The sequence below is a fragment of the Haliotis cracherodii genome, unplaced genomic scaffold (assembly GCF_022045235.1).
Source record: "Haliotis cracherodii isolate W230 unplaced genomic scaffold, xgHalCrac1.p SCAF_7, whole genome shotgun sequence".
Taxonomy (NCBI): Eukaryota; Metazoa; Mollusca; class Gastropoda; order Lepetellida; family Haliotidae; genus Haliotis; species Haliotis cracherodii.
Window position 1 is genome coordinate 26,648,030 of NW_027266330.1, and position 24,152 is coordinate 26,672,181.

Consider the following 24,152-nt stretch of genomic DNA (forward strand, 5'->3'; position numbering starts at 1 on the left):
GGTTACATTGCTCAAATATGTTGGGTATTTTCAATTCGAAAGAAATGTAAATAGGGAATGTTCGTGTCTCATAGGCCCTGCGGCCGGATATTGCACTGTTTGCTTTTTATATGATTTCGGTATCGAAAAAATGTAAATACGTAATACGTAAATAATAATATAGAATCTTCTTCTTAACTGTTAACTGCAAAATACACATCGGGGAAGGCAGCTGGTGTGGCCAGTGTATAGAGGCAGGTCAACCTGATCCGCTCGACCGGATAGAGCATCGTTACATACTAGAGTTCTGCTGGACAGGTACAGCGTTGTTGTAAGCTTGTTGTCAGCCAGACAAGAATAATGAAGTTGTATACTTGAGTTCACCGGACAAGATAGCATATTTGTATAGTGGAGTTCACCCAAACAAGCATAGCATAGATATTCACTAGAGTTCGCCCGGACAGGCATATCACAGTGCTGGAGTTAGCCAGACACGCACAGAAAGTTGTATGCTGGAGTTAGCCAGACACGCACAGAAAGCTGTATGCTGGAGTTAGCCAGACACGCACAGAAAGTTGTATGCTGGAGTTCATGCACACAAGCACAGCATTATTTTTATACTGTAGTTCACCCAGCCAATAATAGTGTTGAGGGCAAGGAATGTACACCACGAAACGTATCGTATTCTTTTGTAGAAGAAGATGAACAGGTATACAAATTTATTGAATGTAGTAATTACTCCTGCTTGAAATCACTTGAAAGCAGTCCCCCGTCACCTTGATCCCTTGCATACGGCGTCAGAGGAATGTTTGTGTAAGCTGTGAGTATATCCCAAACAGGTTCTAAGTTCATGCTTGAACGCATATCATTATTCCATTCGATTCAACGTCTTCAATATACAACATGTTTTTAAATGGCAAAAGATAGACAACCGGTGCAGCGTACGACACGCTCTCCTGGCTTGAGATTATGTTGGGGAAGGCGGTTATGACTGAAGATCGGAGTCAACCCTCAGCTGTGATAAGTAGCATCAGAGCCCATTCAAAAAGATCATTTCGTTCCTCCTTTTGTACGGCTTGTCCCATGCTGTTGTTTAAATAGATTCCTATAATTGTCTACTGTATATATTTATAAAGTAATTGAATACAGGAAGCCGTGACAAATATGATATGTGTCGATGGGACCTTCTTTAACAGGATTGTTCTTGGCAAAATGCGTGGCGTTATCTTGTCAGTACAAAATATTCTTTTTGCGATCTGTTTAAGTAATCTGCTCTTAGTTACTCATGTTGGAATTTCCCTATGTATGCCCTATATCAAAATGAATAGATGTCATATGTGTATATACAGCTGTATATATAACAGCGACAAAACTATGCCCATATTGATAAAGAATCTCCGTTAAAAGCAGAGTCGATTGTACGATTCCGACTATATCATGAGCACGTGTTTATGAATCACTATCAAAACGTGCTGACACCAGGTGTGCAACACATGCAAACCAGTGCAACCCATACTTCCTCCGCCAGTGGACGACACGAAGAAATACGATTCAGACAGTGAAAGTAACTTCACAAAAGCACGTTCAACTCAAGCTTCATCTGCGCGTGAACCACTTGGAGAAATGAGTGTGTTATGTTTAACGCCGCTTTTAACAATATTCCAGTTATATCAGGGCATGTCAGCTTGATGTGGGAGGAATACCCGAAGTGATGCAGGTCTCAGGCGTTTACCACTTCGGTGAAACCCACGAGCACGGGTATGGTGCTGACAAACCTAGAAACATAATCGGGGCGAATCGGGATTCGAATCCACAATCATAAGTTTCTGGCGTGGCCAAGGGACGCAACTCTGCACAGCAAATCGCGGCGCCTTAGACGACTTGGCCACCCATGCCCCTCTTGGAGAAATGAGATATTTGGGGATTGATTGCAACAACATAACGCGTGTGCTCATTTGCAACTCGGAAAACGAAGTTTGCAGCAAAGGTCTCCTGGTCTGTGTAGTAGGTGGAGAGCATTCTCGACAAGTGGAAAGCTCAGTGGAGAGCTCAGTGGAGATAGTGTCATCATCAGTTCAATTGGGAATTTTGGGCGTTCGAAAGTGACATCACAATGAAAGAAACTGAAAATATTCTGGATAACCTGAAACGAAAGTTTAAGGTTGACTTGAAACTATGCGATAAAAGTGATTATTAAAATAATTTTATTCATTTTTCAAATCTAAAGTCATATAAGAAAAATATCTTCATCTAGCCGATTGCACACATACACACATTAAACGTCAAGCTGAAGCGTCAAGGCAACATAGTTCAACCATTCAACCATTTACATTCACTCATTGAATAAATTATCACATATGATTTGCCCATCAATCTGTCCATCTTCCATCCCGACAAGTATCCGTGGACCTCCACCATTTTTCTAAATCTTCAACAATTAATTTCGGTTTCTGATCATCACTAACCAGCGAGCACAACCGACACCAAAATTTGGTGTTTAAGAAGCTGCCAGTCCCTTTCCAGTTGAAATATTCATTATAAAGTTCATCATTTTTGTCCAGCATTTTCATATATTCGGCTAAATCTTTCGCTGACTTGAAGTTCTCGACGTGAATGTAGGAATGTGGGGGTGCAACCTCCTCATAGTCTTCTGGGTGCGCGCCCATCACAATCGGAATGGCGTCATGACTGAAAACATAGAAAAGTACAGTCCTTTAATTTATTATCACATGGTATTTGACAGAAGTCGAAAAAGGCTGAAATGGAACTGTCATATTCACGAAGATTTCAACGTCTTCGTGCATAGGAATGAGTGATTTTAGTTTAACACCTATTTGAACCGTTTTTTTAGTTGAGTGTCAGCTTGATGGTGGCGAAACCCCGTAGTGATAAGGGGTTCTTGACGTGTCACTACCGTGGTACTGATGTGAGAAGGTAGATTTTCAAAACATTAACGTAGCATTGTGGTATATTGAACTTAAAAGGCTCGTTCAATGTATTTTCTTGTAGTTATTGATTATAAACAAATCCACGAATCCAAATGTCGTGAAAGTAAGAGATGTGATTTTAGAGTAATTAGGTCTGTGTGTTACACAGCGGCACACTGACAGCTTCACCCAATCGCCAACTTTAACCCAGTCTCACTGGAATCTTTGTGCCAAGTTTACACTTTTGTAACCAAAGTCAACATCGAATCGTTTAAAAAACATTGAAGCAGGTACAAAATGTCAAAAGCTCGGTCTATATCCACAGACCTGTTGCCATTTAAATGTCATGGCACCGAGCAAAATGTCAAATAGTGAATACAAGAGTTAAAGATTAAAACCAAATTGCAAAGAAAATTTGAGTCGGTCATTGGTAAAAGTTTTAAAACTTAACTAGCACTTTACGCTTAATCATAAGCGATCTACTAAAAGCAGAGTCCGCTGTATATATTTTTTTCAACTTTATATATGTTTTCAGGTGGAGACAAGTTATGGAAAGTTTGTTGTCACTCTTCATCTTGATGCATAGCTCTAAATATCAAACAGATGAGTCAGCATATTTCATTTCTATAAATGTCTTATTTTTATAAATAATTGGATGGGAATAGGCCATTTCACCATTATAACAATATATCAGATATCAGATGTACCTACAGCTTACGTTAAACTTTTAAGTTAAAACAATTCCAGTGTTTTGAAGTTTCCAATCCGAGCACAAATTCTGTTTCGCGGTTGGTACCGTTGGAGAAGCCCATTCTTGCCTAAACATTCCCCAATTTCCTTTTGATGTTATATGTTAAGGCAGCATTTCACGTTCTGGTTTCTCAGTAAACTTCAGATAACATTTGCCTATAGTTTTAACAAATTGTCCTGAACCTTTGAAGATGGTGATGTACAGGTGTTGCGTGATTCACTTATCGCACGTTCAAGGGTACATGGGGCCTAGTCGTCTATGGAGCCATTATTCCGTTTGGAGATTTGCCCGTCAGAAATCGATACTCCTTGGTTCCAATCCCAGATTCACCCCGATTATGTTTCTAGATTTGGCATTACCTGTGCTCAACTGCGAAAATTTTTGGCCAAATTCCCAAGTGCAAAAATGTCTAAAACCTTCATTGTTGTAGTCTTCCTCCTTTGTATGAAACTGACATACATGATCAGAGTGGCGTTAAATCAAACTCACGCACTCACAGACGTTTACGGTCATAAAGTCTGAGTACTAGGTTAATATGTTCTTCTTTTATTTCGATTGGTTACCTAAACTCGGCTCACTTCAATATCCCAGCATTGGGAGGACTTCAAATTGGAACTGGATTTTCTAGTTTCGTTGTTTTACGTGAGTATTACAATCACAACACTCTTTATAAAATGATGAATAGGTTTTCTCAAAATCGTTGGTAACGCCACACGAAACACATGAAGATGGATCACTTTGTATGCTGTATGCTGTACCAGAATAAACCGAATAGAGGTGAGGTGAAATGGGGTTTAACGTCGCGTCCAAGATTATTGCACTTATATAGGGACGTGTTCATGCACGTGTGTTTGTGTGTATGGCAGCTTGTACTAGTCCGGACTGATGCCGATTTATAGTGCTAGCCCACTGAGATACCATGCCGCAGTTTAACATGAATACCCCACTCAGACACAGTGAAATGGAGTTTAACGTCGCGTCCAAGATTATTGCACTTATATAGCGACGTGCATGTGCGTGTGTGTGTTTGTGTGGCTGCTTCACTGAGATACCATGCCGCAGTTTAACATGAATACCCCACTCAGACACAGTATACTGACTCCGAGCCGACCAGTCCTTGTTTTAGCCCCTTAATGCCGAGCCCCAGACAGGGTAACAACAAGTACAATCTTTTAATGTCTCTTGGTATGACGCGGCCGGGGATCGAACCCCGGACCTTCCGCTCACCGGGCGGACGCTCTACCACTAGACCACGGAGGCGGTCCAAATCGAATCGACACATATGCACTTCAACACCTGGTGGTAAATGTGGAGGGAAGTCAAGATCGTGAGCACGAATACCCGCCCTCATCATTGTACGTTGAGGCTCCTCATTAAACGCGTACAACCGTATTTTCTCGCAAGTATGTTTACCATTTGGGATGTCTCTTTCTCGCACTTTCTGCGAACTCGTTGGAACGAGCTGAATTGAATGTAGCATGTTAAGAATAGAGTTTTGGACAATCCCAGCATATAATCAGATCCTGTTCACTTTGTAATTAAGGTGATTAAGGATAAGAAAGAAGGATAATTGTTGTCGCGATTGGTCCTGATCATTGACAGACAGGTTTGTAATTTAACGTAACGTAACGTAACAGCATTATTTCAAAAGCTATTTTGGAAATTGTAACCCCAGTTGAGCTTCGCCCCAAACACCCTATCGCTGGTCGTAAGAGTGAGTGAGTGAGTTGGATTTAACGCCGCTTTTAACTTTATTCCAGTTATTTCGCGGCGTGCCTGCTTAATGTGGGGGGAAAGCCCGAAGTGATGCAGGTCTCAGACGTTTACCACTTCGGTGAAACCCACGAGCACGGGTGTAGTGCTGGCAAACCTAGAAACATAATCGGGGCGAACCGGGATTGGAACTCACAAGCATAGGTTTCTGGCGTGCCCAAGGGACGCAACTCTGCACAACGAATCGATGCGCCTTAGACGTCTGGGCCACCCGTGCCCCCGCTGGGCGTAAGGCGGTTTAATTAAATCGGTGGTCATGTTTTCAGTCACTGGTTTGCCTGACCCATTCTCGATTATCTAGAATATGGCTACGGCGTTTAACAACATACACTCTCATGTATTGCACGGTAAACTTGTAGGAATTTCAAATATTACCATGAAAATTACGATATTTAGATCCGTATTAGGTTTTCTACATCTGTACAGGCCATAACACTTACAGATAGTAATCGACAAATAATCCAGACTTATTATTATCAGGCGTTTTGACGTTTTATATTTACAAAGGAGCACAATTCTGTAACTTTTTATCTCAGAATGTATTAAACGCTTGCCGCACACAGAGCAGTATTTTTGGGTCAATCTGCAACGGGGTGTTAGTTCCAGGTTTGAATATAGACTGCTGCTGGCATACTGGGTACTGGTGTAACTATCTATACATACTGCAACTGTAACATTAATAAAGTATATTGCAATATTATTTTTCGATTCACAAAATAAAATATTATTTTAGTTTCATGTGCACAATAATTTTATAGGAATGAATAGCAAAAACAGCACAGTGAGTACATTGTTAGTTTAACATTATAAGACACCATGGTGAGAATGAAAGCGAAAAACAAATCTTTCCATATTCAAAAGAAAACTCTGCCAAAATCGATTGTACGATTACGACTATATCTTGAGCATGTGGCGTAAAACCATATTCACTCACTCTTCATGAAATGACATGTACTGATTTCGTTTCATTTATTTCTCTAGAAGATTTGTTATAATTAAACGTGTCCTCTTACCATTCTCCGGTTGGCCTGTAATATACACTCTTTAAAAAAAGAAACGAACAGGTAGTATGTAGTTCACTGAATATAAATTGGATATATCTTATTGGAAAATGTTGGTGGCCTGATATTCGACAAACGGTGCGTCAAAGCGCAGCCATGGTCGATTTGCAATGTCTTAAGCGGCTTTGTTTTCACACTTGTTAAAAAATGCCATGGAGGAAAACAGTAAAGCAAAATGCACGTGCCAGTTACGGCATTCGTAACTCGTGGTAGTGAATATAAAAGGCAAGCTTAAGCCACTAGTTTGTCATTCAATTGTCAACATTTTTCAAGTTCGTAAATGCCGAGACTCCGCACTGCCGATCGGAACATCGCCATAGGACGTATCCAAAGAGGGGAATCGCAGTCTTCTGCTGTATGCCAGTTCAACGCAGTTCGACGCATCACTGGTTTGAGGAGGATATCTGACCAGACTGTCAGGAACCATCTTCGCGAGGCTGGAATCCGACCCAGAAGACCAGTTTTCGTCCCTGTTTTGCAACAGATCCATCCACTGCGACGCTTGCGTTGGTGCCATACCTTACAACCTTGGAATTCGAGAAACTGGACACGAGTGTGGTTAAGCGATGAATCACGATTTCTTTCTCACCGGCGAGATGGAAGACAACGTGTTTATCGTCGTCGAAATGAACGCTTTGCCCCACATTGTGTACATAAATTCGACCAATTCTGTTGCTGTAGTGTCATGGTTTGGGGGGCCGTATCCTACACCACGAGATCTGACTTGGTTGTGCTTCAGTGAAAATTGACAGCAAATCGTTACATGAACCAAATTCTTCAACCTCACCTACTTCCAATAATTGACCGCCAGAGGGAGCTGCTTGTACAGGACATCGCTCCACGGCACACAGCTCGTGTCAAGGTAGAGTACCTGCATAATGCCCACATAAACGACTTGCCCTGACCGTCGAGATCTCCAGATCTCAACCCAATCGAACACCTCTGGGATGAACTCGATCGACGTGTACGTCAACGTCAGAACACTCCCACAACTGGCCAAAGCGTTACAAGCAGAATTTGGGCAGAATTCCGCAGGACAGAATTCGTACACATATCCAGTCAGTGATGAGGAGATGCAGAGCCGTGATTGCTGCCCGGGGCGGTCACACGAGATACTGAGTTCAGCGCTACCCAGTGGTCTTAGGTAACATGACAATGAACAGTTTTCAATGCCTTTTTTCAAAGCCAACATGTGACTTTCGAGCTCCAAAATTTCATTTTTGTATCTTTTATATTTAATTAAAAATATCGACTATATTAGGTACAATAAATTAACAAAAAATCTACCTGTGCGTTTCTTTTTGCGAAGAGTGTATGTCTATACAGATCTTCTTAACTTGGTTCACGGATATTCCAAGTCATAAATTGAAAAATTATATGTTTTTATCTTCTCACCGCGACGTGTAATAAATGTGCCCCCTTGTGAAAGCTTGATTCGACACAGTGCACACTGTAAAAATTAAAACTATAATATCTGACAGACGGACATTGCTGAAATGTTGTCCATCGTGGGGTGAAGTATAATCTAAAAATGTTTACAGATACGTGGTTTGGGTCACATGGTTTGAGAAAAGATCGACGTAAATCAGCGACCTGTTAGTTCATCCTGCCGATTAGGTCAGGCAGAGCAGTCATTTGAACTGTGGGGGCACAGAACCTACAAGTCCTTTCCTTTCATCTTTTTTCTTTAGACTATAAAAATCAGAAAAATGGCACCATTAAACATTTCACGGGGAACTATGAATGAACAGTAGGTATCCGAAGTCGTGAAATTGAAGCATAAAAATACTTCAAATCATCCGCAGTCCGGGACAAATATAGGAGCAGATATTAGACTGTCGTGTTGCATAAAGCAGTGGCAACAGGGTCCCATCGTCTTTAACGACACTTCAAGTTAGTCGAGTTCGAGACAAGAGGAATACCGACATTAGACTGCCGAGTTGTAGAAGGCAGGGGTCCTAGGGTCACATCGTCTTTAACGACACTTCAAGTTAGTCGAGTTCGAGACAAGAGGAATACCGACATTAGACTGCCGAGTTGTAGAAGGCAGGGGTCCTAGGGTCACATCGTCTTTAACGACACTTCAAGTTAGTCGAGTTCGAGACAAGAGGAATACCGACATTAGACTGCCGAGTTGTATAAGGCAGGGATCCTAGGGTCACATCGTCTTTAACGACACTTCAAGTTAGTCGAGTTCGAGACAAGAGGAATACCGACATTAGACTGCCGAGTTGTAGAAGGCAGGGGTCCTAGGGTCACATCGTCTTTAACGACACTTCAAGTTAGTCGAGTTCGAGACAAGAGGAATACCGACATTAGACTGCCGAGTTGTAGAAGGCAGGGGTCCTAGGGTCACATCGTCTTTAACGACACTTCAAGTTAGTCGAGTTCGAGACAAGAGGAATACCGACATTAGACTGCCGAGTTGTAGAAGGCAGGGGTCCTAGGGTCACATCGTCTTTAACGACACTTCAAGTTAGTCGAGTTCGAGACAAGAGGAATACCGACTTTAGACTGCCGAGTTGTATAAGGCAGGGATCCTAGGGTCACATCGTCTTTAACGACACTTCAAGTTAGTCGAGTTCGAGACAAGCGGAATACCGACATTAGACTGCCGAGTTGTATAAAGCAGGGGTCCCAGGCTCACATCGTCTTTAACGACACTTCAAGTTAGTCGAGTTCGAGACAAGAGGAATACCGACATTAGACTGCCGAGTTGTATAAGGCAGGGATCCTAGGGTCACATCGTCTTTAACGACACTTCAAGTTAGTCGAGTTCGAGACAAGAGGAATACCGACATTAGACTGCCGAGTTGTAGAAGGCAGGGGTCCTAGGGTCACATCGTCTTTAACGACACTTCAAGTTAGTCGAGTTCGAGACAAGAGGTATACCGACATTAGACTGCCGAGTTGTAGAAGGCAGGGGTCCTAGGGTCACATCGTCTTTAACGACACTTCAAGTTAATAGAGTGGGAGACAAGCGGAGTGCCGACATTAGACTGTCGTATTGTATAAAGCAGGGGTCCTAGGGTCATATCGTCTACAACGACACTTCAAGTTTCTCTGTAGTCGTTTATCCAGGATTGATGTGACAAGGGCTACTTGAATAGCCACGAAACTGTGAAATACTGATGAACCGACTTGCAGTAATATAGACTCATTCTCTTATTCCCTCAGTTTATTTCTTTGTCAGCTTCAATTAGTTTTTCCTTATACAATCTCAATTGGGCCTATCTCGGATATACGGGACACTTTGATATGTACCAAACAGCTGCGGTATTATATTCGCTTATCGGTAATCAAGAAATCCGTTCAATCTGGCGCTTGTTAAAACATATGTTGTTGACACAAGCGTGTCAAAGGAATCGGAAAAAACACAGGGAGGTGACATGTACAAAAGACAGCGTGTTGTCTTATGTGTGTCTGTACCACCTGCTGTCTGTGTTTGTACAGCTGTGCAATATTGCAGGTATATTGTGACATATCTGTTACGTTGCCGACTACATTCTGCCGTGGATACATACAGCTGTATAATATTGCTGACGACAGACCACCATGGTATACTTACACGCCTACTGGCTACAGGTGTCTGTGGTATATCGGTACAATATTGTTGACTACAGACCATGATGGTATACTTACACGCCTACTGGCTAAAGATGTCTGTGGTATATCGGTACAAGATTGCTGACTACAGACCATCATAGTACACCTGCACGCCAACTGGCTACAGGTGTCTGTGGTATATCTCTACAAGATTGCTGACTACAGACCATCATAGTATACCTGCACGCCAACTGGCTACAGGTGTCTGTGGTATATCTCTACAAGATTGCTGACTACAGGCCATCATGGTATACTTGTAATCCTGCTGGCTACATTTGTCTGTGGTGCAGCTGTACAAGATTGCTGACTACAGGCCACCATGGTGTACTTGTAATCCTGCTGGCTACATTTGTCTGTGGTACATCTGTACAAGATTGCTGACTACAGGCCATCATGGTGTACTTGTAATCCTGCTGGCTACATTCGTCTGTGGTGCAGCTGTACAAGATTGCTGACTACAGGCCACCATGGTGTACTTGTAGTCCTGCTGGCTACATTTGTCTGTGGTGCAGCTGTACAAGATTGCTGACTACAGGCCACCATGGTGTACCTGTAATCCTGCTGGCTACAGGTGTCTGTGGTGCAGCTGTACAAGATTGCTGACTACAGACCATCATGGTATACCTGCACGCCAACTGGCTACAGGTGTCTGTGGTATATCGGTACAATATTGCTGACTACGGACCACCATGGTATACTTACACGCCTACTGGCTACAGGTGTCTGTGGTATATCTCTACAAGATTGCTGACTACGGACCACCATGGTATACTTACACGCCTACTGGCTACATTTGTCTGTGGTGCAGCTGTACAAGATTGCTGGAACACAGTCATCTCTGATTGATTATATTTTCTTGCCAGATGCTCTTCAATCATCTGTGCTGACGACCTCTGTCAATAACAACATCGATTTCGAGATATCGGATCATTCACCAGTAGTGGTATCATTCCTTAGCGATGCGTTCTTAACAGAGCAAAAGCTATGGACTCCCACAACTTACAAATGGCAGAAGGCGAATGGCCTTGAACTGAAGATGTACTCATCTGAAGTTAACAAAATACTTGGGGACACCCTTCCAGACGTGACACATGCTGACAGCGATATGGTGGAATATTACTTTGATGCTATAGTGAGCTCTCTCCACACGTCAACAGCAATGTACATCCCAACAGGATACTACAGACCATACCTTCGACCCTATTGGAGAGGATCTAGTCTAGACTACTACCACTACCAGATGCGTCATGCTAGACGACAATGGATATCTCAAGGTAAACCTAGAGGAGATTCACATGGCTCTTATAAACAGTATAAAGCAGCTAAATGCAACTTCCGTCGACAGAAAAGAAAAGCCGAACGGCAATGGGACAGACACAAGTATACAGAGCTGAACTCTGCCTGTGAAGTGGACATTGGTGAATTTTATAGAACTGTCAGGAGACAGAGGAAGACTAATGTAACGTGTACATCTCTACAGTATAAAGACAAGACGGCCAGCACACCCGAAGACATCTGCAATATGTGGACTGATTACTACGGAGATCTGCTGTCTCCTCTCGATAGGCCTGAGTTTGAAACGGACTTTTATGAGGAAACAAAATCAAAGGTTTGTGATATAGCAAACAGTAACATATCTGAGAACGATCCAATCCTGGCGACAAGTATTGCATCTAATGAAGTGAAATCAACCATTAAGAGGCTGAAAAAGAATAAGTCTCCTGGACCAGACTGTATTACTGTAGAACACCTCTGTAATGCTGACAATCTTCTGTTTAAACATCTGGCACACCTCTACAATATGATGATCAGTGCTTGTTACACGCCTGTCATGATGAGAACTGGAACTATTATTCCCATCTACAAAAGGAATAATAAAGATAAATGCAACCCAGCTAATTATCGCGGTATCACTCTAACATCCGTGATTGGGAAGGTATTTGAGAGGCTGTTGCTAGACAGACTGGAGTCCTACATCAAATCTATTAATCCTGATTTCCCACATCGTCTCCAATGCGGCTTCCGGAAAGAGCATGGCGCCAGTGTTGCTACATATGTGTTAAAAGAGGCTATTTCCTATTATCAAGATAGACACTCAAATATATATGTTGCCTTTCTGGATAACGAAAAGGCCTTCTACAGGATATGGCATGAGGGGCTGCTACTGAAACTATACAATCTTGGTGTGAAAGGCCGTGCATGGCACATTATCCGTCAATCTTACCAAGAAGCAAGTGCTTGTGTTAAATACAATGGGAGCACAGGTGATTTGTTCAATGTTCAACAAGGAGTAGGACAAGGTCGCGTGCTCTCAGCATGGATGTTTCTAGTCTATATTAATGACCTGATATCCCAGCTTGATAATCTACAATGTGGACTAATTGTTGGTAAGGAGCACATCCCAACGGTAGTACTGGCTGATGACACTACTGTTGTGAGTACGAGTGTACATGGACTGAATATGTCTCTTGATACTATCCACCAGTATGCTCGGCGCTGGAGACTGACATATAACGCCAATAAGAGCTGTGTCTTGTCTTTTTGCAATAACAGAAGACATTGTAATAGACCTGTGTTCAGAATTGGAGATGTGACAATGAAGATCCAAAACAGTACGATTTATGCCGGCTCTCTGATACACACGGAAAAAGCAAGTGAACGAGCTGCTAGGGCTTGTGCTAAGGCGCGACAGACAATCAACTCCTTAAGAAATGTTGGTCTTAGAGCTGGAGGATTGAGCCCAGTATCTTCATCGAATATCTGGCAACGAGTGATCTTCCCCACTGCCTTCTATGCATGTGAGCTCTGGCCTAATATCAACAACCGTGAGATCAGTGAGATGGAAACCCTACAGCGCTACTTTGCACGACGAGTCCAAAACCTTCACAGGAGATCCTCTACAGCTGCTACAACCCAGGTTCTAGGATTGTGGTCAATGCTGGGCAAGGTGGAGAAAATGAAGCTTCTCTTTCTGGGAAGACTCTGTAGAGCAGCAGGCACAACCATTGTGAAGCCGATTTTCTATCTCAGACTATCCCAGTATGTCACCACTCTCTCACACAGTGCCAGATCCATAACACATGATTTACTGAATGTGGCTCAAAAGTATGGATTCTCAGGCGTCTTAGATAAACTAATCAACTCTGGGGAATTTCCATCTAAGAGTGTATGGAAGAGCATGGTACAACGAGCTATTAGTGAGTCTGAAAATATGAATTGGAGAAATACTTTGCAACAACGTCCAGACATGCATAGGTTTAGTGCTATCCACACCCGCCTTGCCCCACATCGTCTCTGGTCTCTGTGTATATGGTATGATATTGCTTCCCCCCCTGTATATGCTCTTGTAAAGCTCGGCATATTACCTGTAACGTCTGGACTGTGTCTTATCTGTAACAGTGAATGTGATGACATTGTTAAGCACCAATTGCTTTACTGTGATGGCCTAATGAAACAGAGAAATGTGCTTAGTGAGTCTCTATTTGACAATGTTAGCCTTGAAACATATCTCAGACTTCAGGACACGTCTAGTGATGCCGTCAAGATTCTGACATACCTCGGTGCTATTACAGATGTGGTCCAGGACATGACACTTGACAGCTGGGCAACATTCATGAGTATCGTGGCTAAACATGTCAGCTCATGGAACTTAACATCCATATTGTATTTGTGAAGCTATGTCACACAACATGTAAATAGAGTTTCACGCATCACTTCATTACTGCTTACCCAGCTCAACCTGTTGTATTCACATGTATTTTGTCATTGCCGTTGTCAAATAATGTAATGTAATTGTATGTACTACTCTCCAAATCATTGGGGGAAATAAAGAGTATTCATTCATTCATTCATTCATTCCTGCACGCCAACTGGCTACAGGTGTCTGTGGTATATCGGTACAATATTGCTGACTACGGACCACCATGGTATACTTACACGCCTACTGGCTACAGGTGTCTGTGGTATATCTCTACAAGATTGCTGACTACGGACCACCATGGTATACTTACACGCCTACTGGCTACATTTGTCTGTGGTGCAGCTGTACAAGATTGCTGACTACAGGCCATCATGGTATACCTGCACGCCAACTGGCTACAGGTGTCTGTGGTATATCGGTACAAGATTGCTGACTACAGGCCACCATGGTATACTTGTACGCCAACTGGCTACAGGTGTCTGTGGTATATCGGTACAATATTGCTGACTACAGACCACCATGGTATACTTACACGCCTACTGGCTACATTTGTCTGTGGTGCAGCTGTACAAGATTGCTGACTACAGGCCATCATGGTATACCTGCACGCCAACTGGCTACAGGTGTCTGTGGTATATCTCTACAAGATTGCTGACTACAGGCCACCATGGTATACTTGTACGCCAACTGGCTACAGGTGTCTGTGGTATATCTCTACAAGATTGCTGACTACAGGCCACCATGGTATACCTGCACGCCTGCTGGTTACAGCTGTATAATATTGCTGACTACAGGCCAGTGTAGTGTCATTGTACAAGGTTGCTGACTACAGGCCAGTGTAGGGTCACTGTACAAGGTTGCTGACTACAGGCCAGTGTAGTGTCACTGTACAAGGTTGCTGACTACAGGCCAGTGTAGTGTCACTGTACAAGGTTGCTGACTACAGGCCAATGTAGCGTCACTGTACAAAGTTGCTGACTACAGGCCAGTGTAGTGTCACTGTACAAGGTGGCTGACTACAGGCCAGTGTAGTGTCATTGTACAAGGTTGCTGACTACAGGCCAGTGTAGTGTCACTGTACAAGAATGCTGACTACAGGCCAGTGTAGTGTCACTGTACAAGGTGGCTGACTACAGGCCAGTGTAGTGTCACTGTACAAGAATGCTGACTACAGGCCAGTGTAGTGTCATTGTACAAGGTTGCTGACTACAGGCCAGTGTAGCTTCACTGTACAAGGTTGCTGACTACAGACCAGTGTAGTGTCACTGTACAAGGTTGCTGACTACAGGCCAGTGTAGTGTCACTGTACAAGGTGGCTGACTACAGGCCAGTGTAGTGTCACTGTACAAGGTTGCTGACTACAGGCCAGTGTAGTGTCACTGTACAAGGTGGCTGACTACAGACCAGTGTAGTGTCATTGTACAAGGTTGCTGACTACAGGCCAGTGTGGTGGAGCTGCAACGTTGCTGAATACTTCCCTCACTATGTAATGGGCAAGTCGAGCACCTGTGAAATCTGCTGTGTTTTGAACCTTATCATTATTTGCGAAGCTTGTTATCCGACACAAATACCCTGTCCCGGGCAAGAGTGCTTTCAACCTTGGCCCGGGTCACGCTCCTCTAATAGGCCCCAAATCTTTACAGTGTTATACGTCTCCTGTCCAATTTTAGGAGTTCTGGGGCTTCTAACAGTTCCAAAGCTTTTGGATGTGCATGTGACCTTTTCTTACCTTAAACGGTATAGCTGATTGCGTTTATTGTCGAGATACACTATTATTTGTGTGCAGTAGGTATGCAGTAATATATATATTACTGTCATGTTAACATGTGACGAACCGCCTTCGTGGTCTAGTGATAGAGCGTCCGCACGGAGAGCGGAAGGGCCGGGGTTCGATCCCCGACCGCGTCATACCAAAAGACGTTAAAAGATGGTACTTGTTGTTACCCTGTCTGGCGCTCGTCATTAAGGGGCTAAAACAAGGACTGGTCGGCTCGGAGTCAGTATACTGTGTCTTAGTGGGGTATTCATGTTAAACTGCGGCATGGTATTTCAGTGAAGCAGCCACACAAACACACACACGCATATGCACGTCGCTATATAAGTGCAATAATCTTGGACGCGACGTTAAACTCCATTTCACCTCACCACCTAACATGTGACGATAATCACGAGCTACAATTCTGAAAATATGTTTTACACTGTAATAAGTGTGAGATCTCTCAAATAGTTGAGTTAAAAGTCACCTTGATTCTTCCACTTCAGCTTTTTCTATCACAATACTCATGTCAGTCCGACAACTTCAACGCATGAAAAAAATAAGATGTGTCTTTACAACTGTGTATACCTATATAAAACACATATATGTTATATCTCACCCATCCTTCTTTCTGAGGATACAACTGTGTATGCCTTTATAAAACACATATATGTTATATCTCTCCTGTCCGTCAAAATAATCAGGTTTCAATTAAAATAATCCAAATACAAACAGTTCCTCGTAAAGTGATTAGTATGTCTTTAAGTGTATGTTGATTGATTTTCGATGTGAGTATTTATGTGAAAACTATTCGTTTTTGGTAAGTTTGTATACAGTGGACAAACAGATATACAGTGATACGGATCCTCGAGGTCGTGAGTTCATGTACAGGGCGGTTCAGAGCAAGCGACGCAACAAAATGGGGTGGGGGTTAGGGGGTGGGGTGTGAACGTGTGTCATTCAAGCAACACGCACACCCCACGTCACCAACCACACACGCCTCCAATACATGAATAAACCTGTACACAAACATACCTGAACATACCATCAAGCATGGGCATTTGAAATAGTAAAGGGGGTGAATTGGGCCCAGGGAGTCATTTGGGCCCTCGTTGACGGGAATCTTGCTGAGCCTAGGCCAAAGTCACTCCAAAGTGATCTCAGCCAAGGCCCACATTACTTTAGAGTGACTGAGGCCGGGGATTAAGTTGGGCCTCCTGCACGAAGACAGGGCGAACTTAATCGCCAATAGCCTAGTGACCGCGGGACACCAGATTAGTCAGTTTCGCGTTATCAGCCTATGTCAACTTAGTTGTTTCATGTATGTCAACATAAGATAATATTTAGAAAACACACTTGACATGAACCAGGCCTATCCACCCAGGCATCTGGTCACCAGATGTCAGTAGTTACGGCGTCTCACGCCTTGTCATAGATACATAAGTAACACAAAACTGATGGTGACTAAAATGAATCAAACAAGAAAAGGCTATTCAACAGTGATGTATTTGATACGGTGTCATAGTTGTGTTGGGGACGTTACGTTTGAAGTGCTTCGCCATTTTTTCAGCATTTTAACGTGATGGTAACGTTTGTATGTGTTTTTGTATATTCCAATTTTCAAGTGTATACTTTCTTTAACTCGACAGTTCATGTATATGACATTAGCATCGGCCTGTATGACGGCCTGAAGTCGGCTACTTAACAGTTATACAATGACGGCCTATAGTAGACTATTTAACAACTATACTATGACAGTCTGTAGTCAGCTATTTAACAGCTATTCCATGACGGCCTGTAGTCAGCTATTTAACAGTTTTACCATGACGGCCTGTAGTCAGTTATTTAACAGCTATTCCATGACGGCCTGTAGTCAGCTATTTAACAGTTATACCATGACGGCCTGTAGTCAGCTATTTAACAGCTATTCCATGCCGGCCTGTAGTTAGTTATTTAACAGCTATACCATGACGGCCTGTAGTCAGCTATTTAACAGCTATACCATGACGGCCTGTAGACAGCTATTTAACAGCTATTCCATGACAGTCTGTAGTCAGCTATCTAACAGCTATACCATGACAGTCTGCAGTCAGCTATTTAACAGTTATACCATGACGGCCTGTAGTCAGCTATTTAACAGTTATACCATGACGGCCTGTAGCCAGCTATTTAACAGTTATACCATGGCGGCCTGTAGTCAGCTATTTAACAGCTATACCATGACGGCCTGTAGACAGCTATTTAACAGCTATTCCATGCCGGCCTGTAGTCAGCTATTTAACAGCTATACCATGACGGCCTGTAGACAGCTATTTAACAGCTATTCCATGACAGTCTGTAGTCAGCTATCTAACAGCTATACCATGACAGTCTGCAGTCAGCTATTTAACAGTTATACCATGACGGCCTGTAGTCAGCTATTTAACAGTTATACCATGACGGCCTGTAGCCAGCTATTTAACAGTTATACCATGGCGGCCTGTAGTCAGCTATTTAACAGCTATACCATGACGGCCTGTAGACAGCTATTTAACAGCTATTCCATGCCGGCCTGTAGTCAGCTATTTAACAGCTATACCATGACGGCCTGTAGACAGCTATTTAACAGCTATTCCATGACGGCCTGTAGTCAGCTATTTAACAGCTATTCCATGCCGGCCTGTAGTCAGGTATTTAATAGTCTGTAGTTAGTCATGTACAATCGTTGATAGAGTTAGGGCGGTGAGCCATTGGTCGAGAATATGAGCAGTGAGTTATTCCATCTGATCCTAAATGATTCATCTGAGAATTGACAGTATACTATTATACCACATCACGAGAAGGCATCGTTGCCACCCATCCACCACTTACTGCTTTACCACAAACATAATCGGTCCAAATGATATAATTAGTCCCATGCATTTACAACGAGCCAATGCTACTAAGAAACTATGCTTTCCTGGTTTTCATACAAAATACCGCATGTAATTTATTTATGGACCTATTTTATTTTTAATTTGAAAAATAATATAGAATATTTCGTCAGAGTAGACTTAGAGCTATCCCACTTGTCGACGTTTCCAAACAAATAAGAAGACTATACGTCTATGACAGCTTCATTTTGCGAAAACGCCATGGTATAATAGATTATATTACTCGAGGATGAATATTTAACGCTGGTTAAGGTCATCATCAGTTCAGGGCCCATGCCCCCTCTACACGCAGCCCAGACAGCGAATGGGACTTCTCCAAGGAAGCGCTACCTCGGCAAACCCACCCAGAACTTTTCGCAGAATGTGAAGACACACCAACACTGCAGCCTTCTGCATTACCCAGATTGTCAGAAGGCTGTATTCCTGGTAGCAAGCCCGGGTACTCTCCCAATGTCAGTCAACAGATTGGGAGGTACATGTACCAAATCTAAGGCACCGAGAACAATCGGGAGTCGGACAACTTGGAACTTGGGATGCAAGCGAGACATTTCGAAAGCGAGGTCCTCATATTTGCTATGTTTTCCCTTAATCTTGTCAATCACATTAGTGTCAAAAGGGACAGAAAATTCAATGATATAAATGATTTCATTGGATTTATCAAAAAGGACAAGATAAGATTTGTTGGCCTGGATACGTCTGAGGCTGTATACGGGCCTATTCCAAAGAAGTTTGTATTGATCAATTTCCTTGACGCCCTCTGCATATTCCGGTCGTACCATGAATGGACCTATGTGTCAAAACCACAAGCATGGCGAAGACTGTAATAAAATTATCGAGCCCCACACCATGGGGCATACGATACTGTTTATCATTATTATTGTTTTTTTGTAGTTGTTTTTACTATAACTATTACTACTACTACTACTACTACTACTACTACTACTACTATTTGGAATTTGGACATGTAGTAGTAGTAGTAGTAGTAGTAGTAGTAGTAGTAGTAGTAGTGGTAATATTTTAACTATAATTATTATTATTGTTTTTTTGTTGCTAACCATTACTACTACTAGTACTACTGCTGCTACTATTACGACTAAGGCGCCTCCATTCGCTGTCCAGAGTTACCTCCCTTGGGCACGCCAGAAACCTGTGATCGTGGGTTCGAATCCCGTTTCGCCATGCTTATGTTTTTAGATTTGTCACTTTGGGCTTTCTTCCAACATTAAGCTGACACACCGGAATACTGTTCACAGCGGCGTTAAAACCAACTAACTCACTCACTTACTAGTTTTACTTGTGACATGTTTGTTTTAGATTATATATCACATCACTTTCCCGACCGAGCATTCACTACTTCAGCTTTAGCTTGGCAAGTTGTTTGGGATTATATAAGTTCCATTCACAGATTAAAACGCAAAACGTGCCACTTGTATTCACACTTACCTTAATCCGTTGACGAAGAACTTTTCCGTTATGTAATCCCTACAGTTAGCGTTCTCGAATGCAAGGTAAAACTTGTAGTCTTTGTCTAGCATCCCAAAACAGGTTCTAGCATTATTCCTGGCGCACTGTTTGTCGCCACAAAAACCGTAAATGTCAACCTCGACGTATCGTTTAAGTTCCTTGGCGTATTCCAATCGTCCGTTTGACGTTCCACAATTTGACACAAATATGGCGGCCATCTTTGATTTACCTTTCGCATAATTTCTTGTGCGGGTAATACTAGATGCATTGTCAAAACGCAACCATCGCTCATAGGGAGCGACCATGGTAGAATCTCTCCGATATGTTGCCGTCCAGTTTAACTGCCGGACAAAATTGAATGTTCCTGTCGCCATCGGACTTTCTAGAGCAAAGAATATCCACACAGCATCGGGGTGTCTGTATCTGCTCTCGTAGGGTTGTAACCATCCAATATCCTGCCCGAACAATATGGCATCTATTCGCTTTTCCGTGGTAGATTTGTCAACCAGTATGCAATTTTGAACTGGGCATTGGTGGTCTATAAATGTTTGTTTGCCATCTTTGACGTTCCAGTTCACCGGCCCGCTGTCAACCAGAATAACACGCGTACGAGTATCTCCATTAAGAATATTGGCTGGAATGTGTTTCATTTGTTCGGGTATTCTGTCGTGGCCCGACCCCGTGTCCCAAACAAACGGCATATTAGAAACGTTTTCCTTCGCCATATTCACTGCCGCCTTTGATTGTGTTGACCGAGCTCCACAACCGCCGCCTGAACTGTTACATATCTGTGCTGGTGTGTACTCATTGACTGTGGTATCCAGCTTAATCTTAATGTCCGCATCGGCCGACACGTCCGTCTGATATATGAGAATATGTCCCCTTTTCCACCACATGAATTGAAGTCCCAGTGAAATACTTATGAACAGTGAACCAACCAAAATAAACTTGGAATATAGGGACTTCATGACTGTTTAGCAGATGTGCACAGGTATATTCGCTCCAGGTCGGAGAAGGGACATGTCGATAAGGTGCCCTATTACACTGCGCCGATAACGAAGAGTAACACGGACTTAGACGGCGACCCTGTCGCACACCCACCAACACTATCTCTATCCAGCTGATAATAGAGCCATTATCAGATGGACTATACACCAATAATGCATTTCAAAACAGATTATCACAGCATTTATGATGAATTCCCTGAGGCCCCAGAAGGATTGAGAGTAGGAAAATCAATCGATCCATGAAAAAGATTTAAACAATACCTGCTTACCCTTTTGCATATGTCAAGCTACAGTCTACTGTGTGTATTATCCATGTTTGTGTATTCTTGAACACAGCCGTATGGTTATAAGCCTCGGGTAGGTATCTGTTTTCTGTCGACAAGCGTCAAAATTATGGCCAGTAGGTAAGGCTGATCACACGGGCTACTTCTCCACATATCTTTGGCAAGGATGACACGTTGATGTAATTTGAACCGACTATACACTTCCTCTATTCTATTTAACTGGTTTTCCACTGAACACTTGATACGGGAGGTTCAACATGGGTGGGTTACGTGACAGGGAATTTCGATATTTACGTTTGAAACCCAGTCTTACACCCTGTCTGAACCGACACCTGGGTTCTCTTACACCCTGTCTGAACCGACATCTTGGTTGTCTTACACCATGTCTGAACCGACATATGGGTTGTCTTACACCCTGTCTGAACCACAATCTGGGTTGTCTTACACCATGTCTGAATCAGTATATGGGTTGTCTTACACCCTGTCTGAACTGACATCTAGGTTGTCTTACACCATGTCTGAACTGACATCTGGGTTGTCTTACACCCTGTCTGAACTGAAATCTAGGTTGTCTTACACCCTGGCTGAACTGACATCTGGGTTGTCTTACACCCTGTCTGAACTAACATCTTGGTTGTCTTACACCATGTCTGAACCGACATATGGGTTGTCTTACACCCTGTCTGACTGACATCTGGGTTGTCTTACACCCTGGCTGAACTGACATCTTGGTTGTCTTACACCCTGTCTGAATCGGTATATGGGTTGTCTTACACCCTGTCTGAACTGACATCTTTGTTGTCTTACACCCTGTCTGAATCGTTATATGGGTTGTCTTACACCCTGTCTGAACCGGCATATGGGTTGTCTTACACCCTGTCTGAACTGACATCTGGGTTGTCTTACACCCTGTCGGAACCGACATATGGGTTGTCTGACATCCTGCCTCAGCGACATCTGGGTTGTCTTACACCCTGTCTAAACCCACAAATGGGTTGTCTGGATGAGTGAGTTTACCGCCGCTTTGAACACACGGTACGTCAAATTGATGTGGACGAAAAAACTGAAGTGATAAAGGTATCAGACGTTTACGAATTTGTGTAAAGCCAAGACAATGTCCCACTGCCCTTAGGGCAATCATTAACTCATAGAGTGATCCGTATGTACAACTTAAAGTTTGAGTTGGTCATGCTTACAAAAGGTTTTCCAACGCCATGAACTGAAATCGCAAGGACTACCACTCTACCCAAGCCTTGACTCCCTTTACTGTGTCCCGTTTCTTTGAATGTCCTATGCGCCGTATAGACTCCCCCGATGGAGCCTCACTCGGGCTGTTTGTTTAGCGTCCAAGGTAGGCAAAATCGCCAGGCATGTAACTGTCGCACGAGCAACAGGTTCTAGTTTAGAACTGAGCCTGTTTAAACAAGCGAACGCGTATATTATCAATACGCACAGATCAAACATAGGTGTCCCGCATCTATTCACGGTGTATAAAGGAAACCCGAATGATAAAAACGTTTATGGTGGTTGCTTTTCAATCAATGCATTGAGGTTTACAGAAGGCCGCGGGAACAAACGTTTCATAATACCTTTTCCATTATGACAGCAAACACGTACCTTGCACCAGTGTGTTGATGTGTACAGGTAAACCATACATACGCAGTCAGAGGTTGAAATTGAGAAAGCTTAAATAGAAAAATAAATCTGTGACTGCGATCATTAACCATGATCAATACATATGTATATATTTAAGGATTTACAAACCAATTTCAGGCTTGATCGTTTAAGCCCAGTGGGACATAGTAGCGTAGTCGTATTGAGATGCAACAGTCGCTGTCGAGTGACGAATCTATTCAACCTCAGTTATCTAGGACATCAAATATCCATTTTATTATGAGATAAGATAAGAAAATATATTAATGTGTCAAACGGCACGTTACACTGGAATAAAAACAATTAGCATCACCGAAATATGATACACCGTCCGGACAATAATGCCTATGAGATACAATCTCAACATGATACATGTTTTACGCCGCACTCAGCAGTATTTCAGCTACATCACGGCAGTCTGTTACTAATCGAGTCTAGACAAGACAATCCAGTGATTGATATCATGAGCATCGATCTACGCAGTTGGGATACGATGACATGTATCAACCAAGTCAGCGAGCCAGACCACCCGATCCCGTTAGTCGCAGGTGAGCGAACAAAATGAGAAATAACAGTAGACATGAAATATAGAATGTATATATTAGCAGCGTGGGCATCATCGTATTGTGATTGATTTACAATGTATATCGATAGCCCTCAAATCATCAAATGCGAATACATAATGTATGATATATAGAGAATCTCACCCGAGTGTCTTTTGATATCAAATATATCAACAAGAGTTGATAAAACTGGAAATATTCCGAGGCTTGCCAAGGATTTTTGCCACTTTTATCAACGAATGATGATATATATGATACCAAAAGACACGAGGGTGAGATTTTATTTATCATCCAACATCATTCTTCCAACTTTATCAATTTGTAGACAATAGTTAGCAGTGTCTTCAGTGTAAAAAGTACTGCTAACAGCTTCAGTAGCAGAGCCATTAGTGATGTCATTTGATTGTAACGTCATGGTAACCAAAGACGTCACAATGGTCTGCAAAGCATTGTGATGCAATTTCATAGCAGCGATATCTACAGTGTAGATATCGCTTGATCTCACCCAAGCGATATCTCCTGTGGGAACCAGTTTTTGATGATAAATTGATATAGCATGACTCAACATCAACTAAATTTAGTTTCTATTACGTAAGCATTACTCAAAGCGCCTCCTCGATATTTGTAACGCTCTTAAAATTCGGGCTGAGTGAGTTAAAATTTAACGTCACATCGTCACTATTTCAGCCAGGCCGTGCCGGTGCTGAGGAATCGTA

The 24,152-nt window shown here is 42.7% G+C and overlaps 1 protein-coding gene across 1 annotated transcript; it reads right to left on the reverse strand.

Annotated features, from left to right (window-relative positions):
- Positions 1-2,166: 2,166 nt before the first annotated feature.
- On the reverse strand, positions 2,167-21,450 carry LOC139447385 (glycoprotein 3-alpha-L-fucosyltransferase A-like). The gene is made up of 2 exons (XM_071228712.1): positions 19,909-21,450; positions 2,167-2,667 (listed from the first exon to the last, which is right to left on the reverse strand). The coding sequence occupies exons 1-2, from the start codon at positions 20,895-20,897 to the stop codon at positions 2,349-2,351; spliced, it is 1,308 nt and encodes a 435-aa protein (XP_071084813.1). The 5' UTR covers positions 20,898-21,450; the 3' UTR covers positions 2,167-2,348.
- Between the last annotated feature and the right edge of the window lie 2,702 nt (positions 21,451-24,152).

What these genes read in the sequence shown, in the direction of transcription:
- LOC139447385 (XM_071228712.1), bottom strand. Translation starts at nt 20,897, where the DNA reads ATGAAGTCCCTATATTCCAAGTTTATTTTGGTTGGTTCACTGTTCATA. An exon ending in TTCTTCGTCAACGGATTAAG is followed by an intron (nt 2,668 to 19,908) that starts GTAAGTGTGAAT and finishes CTATGTTTTCAG; the next exon opens with TCATGACGCCATTCCGATTG.